The sequence below is a fragment of the Apaloderma vittatum genome, unplaced genomic scaffold (assembly GCF_000703405.1).
Source record: "Apaloderma vittatum isolate BGI_N311 unplaced genomic scaffold, ASM70340v1 scaffold15512, whole genome shotgun sequence".
In the NCBI taxonomy this organism is placed as follows: domain Eukaryota; kingdom Metazoa; phylum Chordata; class Aves; order Trogoniformes; family Trogonidae; genus Apaloderma; species Apaloderma vittatum.
This window is the reverse complement of record NW_009703209.1, coordinates 2,964-9,231: the sequence shown is the minus strand read 5'-3', so window position 1 is coordinate 9,231 and position 6,268 is coordinate 2,964. Positions and strand designations below refer to the sequence as shown.

At 40.5% G+C, this 6,268-nt stretch overlaps 1 protein-coding gene across 1 annotated transcript; it reads right to left on the bottom strand.

Annotated features, from left to right (window-relative positions):
* Nucleotides 1-396: 396 nt before the first annotated feature.
* ATMIN (ATM interactor) lies at nucleotides 397-4,469 on the bottom strand. Its single transcript, XM_009864557.1, has 3 exons — nucleotides 4,347-4,469; nucleotides 3,181-3,380; nucleotides 397-2,227 (listed from the first exon to the last, which is right to left on the bottom strand). Exons 2-3 carry the CDS (start codon nucleotides 3,372-3,374, stop codon nucleotides 397-399), a joined length of 2,025 nt encoding a protein of 674 aa, XP_009862859.1. The 5' UTR covers nucleotides 3,375-3,380; nucleotides 4,347-4,469.
* Nucleotides 4,470-6,268: the final 1,799 nt, after the last annotated feature.

Below are 6,268 nucleotides of genomic sequence, written 5' to 3'. Positions count from 1 at the left end.
GTTGGACAGGTCAGGGTTTTGGTCCAGCACATTGGAACCCTGCATGTAATCCATGAATAAACATATATATATATATATATGTATATAACAACCTTAAAAGTTCTTCCATCTAAATGAAAGCAGTATCAGCTTTGTAAAGAAGTCTGAGGAAAAAACATAGGCACCACATAAGTTTTTTTAAGGTTCAAATGTACATGTTACAGTCCCCCATTTATACACACAGAGTTTACGTAAAGTTACATCTTCAATAGAGTACCTTCAGCATGACAAGTCTCTTAGGCCAACTGCTCACCATAACTACATTCAACAGTGCAAAGTGAGTAACTTGGTCAAGCCATCTGTTCCACCCCAATAATTTAATTTCAAAGCACAAGGAACAGTTATGTTACGTAGTACTCAATGGCTTGGCTTGTCAGAGCTTTGAAACAAGGAGCACAGCTCTTCACAGGTCTGTGTTTCTACTGAACTGAACTGGGACTCCATCGTATTCCAGGCTAGGTCAGCCAGAAGAAAGTCATCCATTGCTGTCTGTGTCTCATTGCTGGTAAGGAATAAACTCCCTAAATTCTCAAAGCAGCTATCCATAGTCTGTGTTTCAGCACTGCTGAGCTGGACTTTGCTTTCAATGTTTTGAGTAGGTATATTTTTAGTAGCGGGATACACTTCTGTCTGGGTTTCTGTATCAGATGAGTCAGTGCTCATGGAGAAACTCGACTGCTTCAGAATACTTCCTAAAGGCAGATGGGTATTAGTGTCCAAAAAGAAATTCAAGTCTGTCTGCGTCTGTGTATCAAACATCTCCAAACCTAAGAAGTTAGAATTTCCTCGGCAGCTATATGATTGAGTGGCACTATCTGAAAACAAGAAATCAGTCTGAGTTTCAATGTCCAGCGACTCCAAAACTGGCTCAGAGTTTAGGGTGCCAAGCTCACTCTCTTCAGTCTGGGTTTGGATATTGGATGCTGAAAAGAACTCTTCAATGTCAAAGTCTATTCCCGTGCTCTGTGATGGACCAGATGGCAGATGTGTGTCAGCATTAGAACTTGTCTCAGACAAAAGGCCACGATTATCCAGTGTCTGGCCAGACATGTTTCCTGAAAAGATGTTTTCCAGATCACTTAGGAGGTCCATTGTCTGGGTTTGATTATCCATTGTATTTTGAGGTGGAAGTATATTAGTCTGTGTATTGAAACTGATAAGAGATTCAGACTTCACCGTATCTTGATTCAGGCTCTTGCAATTACTCCTTTGCAGCAAGGTTTGATCTATGCTTGCAGGCATTAAATTGTTTTCTGGAAGTTCAATGTGAGTAGAAACATTATACGATGAATGAACATTCTCAAAGATGTCACTGCACGTTACAGCCTGGTCCATTTGCACTCTTCCATCAATAGAGTCCTGTGTCCTACTGGTTTGAGTCTCTCTAGAAATGCCACACGTTGGAAAACAAACCTGACTAAAGGCATCAGTCTGAGCAGCTATGGATGAAGTCAGTTTGGAAGCAGGCAGCAGCGTCTGCGTTTGTACACTGATGGGTAACGAAACCTGTGAACTGAATGACAAGTCTGTCTGAGAGCAAGAAGATACAGAAGAACTGGGAGTCCAGGCTGCTGCCGGTACAAAGTTCTGTGAAATGTAAGATAAGTCAGTCTGTATATTTATTGAGGAAATTTTATTCTTGTGACAAACATTCCCCAGCTCTTGCCCTGTGTTATTCGATGCAACCTTATCTAACTCAACTTGTACACCAGTACTTACTGGTTCACGATCACCAGAATTTGTCACTTTTGAAACAGGCATGCTATCTTTAAATACAAGCGTTTCTGCCTCCAGCGCTGGAATCAGAATTCCTATGGACTGAGGCAACAAATGAACAGTACTTACAACTGAACCTTGATTATCAACGGCCACTACAGCAGGTTTGACAGCAGAGTCTGTTGCAGACACGTATACAGGCAAGTGAGCAAGCTGCATCACTGGAAGTTTAACCAAAGCCACCTTGGGCTTTGGCAAAAGCATCTTCGGTGTACATTTTGGCTGCATTTGGGTCGGGAATTTAGAACTGCAGGAGCCTTCGAGAGAGGCCACTAGTTTCACTTCAGAGGACTCCAACTCCCGAGTGCCAGGATTATTATTGTGTGTATTGATGAATGCTTCATTTGCTTTCTCTGCCAACTGCTGATTATGTACGGAGGTTTCCATTTTCCTTTTCTTACTAGGAGGATCCCTGTGAACATGAGATCAATAATTTATACCCCTTTCAAGCACAAAACATCTACCTTCCATTCGAGTCATTGCACTGAAAATACAAACTGAAGCCACATATGAGGTTGGATACGGGAAGACAACTAAACCTGATTAAAACATAAAAACACTCCATGAATTTCAGTTTTGTAAAATTTCATTCCTCATTCTCTCATTTAAAGAAGAAAAAAGGCTACCTCTGTTATAAAGACCTATTTCTAAATAAAGGTGGAAGCTTAGGTGGTTTCTTCCCCCCTGTACAGTAAGCAGTCTGAAGACGTTTGTTACTCTGATGCTAACTCTGAGCATTGAAGGGCCAGCACTCTTAAAATTAGTGTATAGTTAAAGGTCTCTCATGGAAACTGAAGATACAATCAGCACTCCTTCACACCAAACTTAATCTCCAAGATGGACAGGCGAGGCCTCAGGAAACAGATTACCCTTTATGAAATAATATGTACATGTTAAGACAACTCTAAAGCTAAACATGCATATACATAGGCATAAAAAAACCCCACAACCCAAACCAAACACTTGCTAAGATGACTAGCCTATAAAAGAAAATAAACTGAACTGCATTCCATACCACAGTTACTAGCTATAAACATTTCCAAATCACCTCTATTCTAACAGACCTGTAAAAGCAGATGCAACAAGAACGACCAGCATTTATCCCGTGCAGTGCAGCGTCATCAGTACTTTTTGCTTTATATGTGGGGAAACCCAAACTTACCCATTAGAAAACTGTAGTTGCCTTCAACAAAACAGAAACTACTAAAAGCAACAGAACAAAGAAACTGCAAACTGCTTTGCAGTTAAACCAATGTAAGCGTATTTCCAACATAATCAACATAAAGGAGACAAAAGCCCAGTACGGGGGAGACAGAGGACTTGGTGATTAATGTAAATACCATTACTGAACTGTTTTACTTTTACCTGTGTTCTGCAGGAATTTCATGGCCGGTTCTGTAAATATGAGACAGTAATGCTGTTCTGCTCGCATAAGGGCACCCACAAGTGCACTGGAAAGTCTTGCCACAGACCTCTATATGACGTTTCAAATACCACTCTGTACCATAGGAGTTACTACATTTATCACATTTGTGCTTCTTCTCAGCATGCATTTTCATAAAGTGCTAAAATACACAATGAAAAGTAAACCATTAGCCTTCAGCTAGCACAGAAAAAAGAAAATTGTTTTTAGGGGAAATATTAATATTTGCTTTTTTTTTGTCGTTAAATAGCATTGAAGAATAGAAATATTTTTTTAAAAAAGTTTCATTACAAATAAGTTACAAGCTTGAAGAAATCGATAGAAAGCACTTAATGTTTGCAAATCTACTTGTGCTATCTACATCTTAAAACACAGGCAAACACTTATGTGTCCTAATGTTCTTGGAGATTTCCTATCATCATTAATAAATCTGTACATGAACCTTGCCAAAGAGTGCAGTAAGGATATGCTGCAACACGTATACGCTCCTGAAGACCTACAACTGAGCAAACAGTTGCAAGTCCAACAGGTAAACTTCAGAGCAAACACCAGAATTTTCTTCTTTCATTTATGGCACCAAGTGCTAGTCACTCATCTCCTGTGGTCTCCCCAGCTTATCACAGGTAACCAACAGCAGAAGAGTGCTTTTTGTACTCACACAGAAACAAGTCTCACATGTTTTCTTAAACAGGTCACTAGTAAACAAACACATTTTGATACTAAAGCAGAGAAAACCTCTTAATTGACCACTTGGAAAACAGCTTAAAAGCATCAGCCACATTTTAAACCTTTATTAGTTGCTAATGTGATTTTGTTTCCACTCTTTGATCCTTCTCCTTTTTAATTTGTGGAGAGGGGCTGTCTTCTACTTTAGCAGAACATCCTGGCATCTGCCTGAACAAAAGGCTCAAGTCCTCTAATATCAACATGCAAACATGTGAATTCATTAACCATATGCCCATGTGGAGTTTCTGCAGGCAATTCCCCAACTCCTGGATATATGCCGAGAGGCTTTGCTCATATCTGAATGCCAAAGTGTACGCTCTCTGGAGTAGAGACAGCCAGGACTAAAACAGTTCGAAAATAACACTTTAGGAAATAGGAATACCTGTTTTACAAGAGAAAATTGGGAAAATGGTCTGTTTGGTCCTCTAGGGCAGCCTTCAATTGGGCAGCAGTAGAATTTCTGTGAAGTTTTCAAACCCTTCCTTATTGGTGCATTAAGTTTTCCATCCTGAAAAAGAACCAGTTGAGAAGTTGACAATTCTACAGGTTTGTATATTAAAGACAACACTCAGAATAATATTAGCTCTGCCTCACTGAGTTTACACACCTCAATGAGCTGAAGGCACCTTGCTAACGGATTTGAAAGTTCAAATGGAGTTTTTCAGCTATGTGGATGCTACTTCACAAATATACCATCAAACCTAACACATGGAATTACACCAAGCTCTATGGAGCAGTGGCACCGTACTCTTTACTTTCACCACGATACTTGCTGCCCCAAGACAGTTATAACTGCCTTTTGTTTTATTTGAGCCAAAATGCTTTCCCCACAGATACCATACTCGCAATTAAATGTGGTTTTGCTTGTTAGTAGCAGTCTACTTGAAGCTCTATCAAAATTAGTTGCACGCTGTGTAACGCAGCATTTCACTGACTCTGGAATTCTGTTGGCACTACTTGGAGTTTACTTGTAATAAATGAAAAATGCCAAGTATACTCTGCCACTGTATTCAGATCATAAACCAAATCTACTTAAGTCCATAAGACTAACAACTGGTGTGCTAATTCTGAGCCTCCAAACATTAAGTGACTGGCATACCCGTGCTTTCCATGGCATTTGCCTCTCTGATCGCCACATGCACACAATAGGAGAAAGCAACGTAACTTGCAAAAGGAGGACCTCAAAAACATATAAAAATAACACACTAGTGGGATTGTCCAGATTGTTCAACCATATAGAAACTATTCCTACTGGGGGAACAGCCAGGGGCTCCAGACAGGATGTATCCCTCTGAACAAACCCTATGCAAAAGAAGCTCTGTGGAAACATTAGGCATGTGTGTCTACGCAAAAAAATAAAAATGAACTATTAAAAATCTGATGCTCAGAGTAGCTGTGAGTCTCCTTACATCCTGAGACCGAGGAGGAGGCCAATCGATTTCCCAGAGCCAGTTACAGCAGTCCACCGTGGCATCCCCAAGACGACTACTCAGGGAAGAATTAAGAGCCCTGTCTGAGCTCTGCACCTGAGGTTCCTTGGTGTGATGACAGTGACAGTCAGCACAGCAAGCCACGGAATGTTGGTTTTACACCAGTCACTCCCTAACTACCTCCTTTTGGCACACCTCCAGCTGCTTCATGTTTATACAGATTAGACCAAACGTAAGAATCCACAAAGTGCAATATTTTTCCCATGTGAAGCAAACAGAAAGTCTGTACTGCACCTGCCAGAACACACGGGGGTTCGCTGCTCACAGCCCCACCTCTTGCCCAGCACAACCCAACGATTCTGCGTTCCCAGCCACGCACGCCTTGCTTGTGAGGTATCCATTTCATTTCACAAATGCCATGAAGCAGATGACTGGGACACTTGGACAATTTTGGTTTTCCTCAAATCATCTCTCAATCTAAGCTACTCTCTGTAAAATGCAATCCCTTCAAGCAATATTTCAGTTTATTTCCCCAGACTCAACACTGCTACTTGCCGACTCTGCTGCAAGGTCATTTTTTTGTTAATGATATGCCATATTCAAAGAAGAACAAGTTTAAAGCCTCTCAGCCAAAATGATCAGCTCCCATTTAATCATGCAAACTTGGAATAATTCTCTAAATAGGGAGTTATCGTGTACGATTTTTACTTTTTAAGGATTTTTATGTACAGCAGTTTTCTCCATTCATAAAAAGGCCTGTTTTATCTCTGCTGAATAATTTACTGTCATTATTTTTTCACCTCCGAGAGCCACTGCCCAAAACAGGAACACGACTCAAAGAAATCTAGTTGTTCCAGTCCCAATTACACTTTTT

Excerpts from the sequence above, each read along its gene's own strand:
- ATMIN (XM_009864557.1), bottom strand. The coding sequence starts at position 3,374 with ATGAAAATGCATGCTGAGAAGAAGCACAAATGTGATAAATGTAGTAAC. Across the intron at positions 2,228-3,180 it reads GAAATTCCTGCAGAACACAG|GGATCCTCCTAGTAAGAAAA; the intron begins GTAAAAGTAAAA and ends TCATGTTCACAG.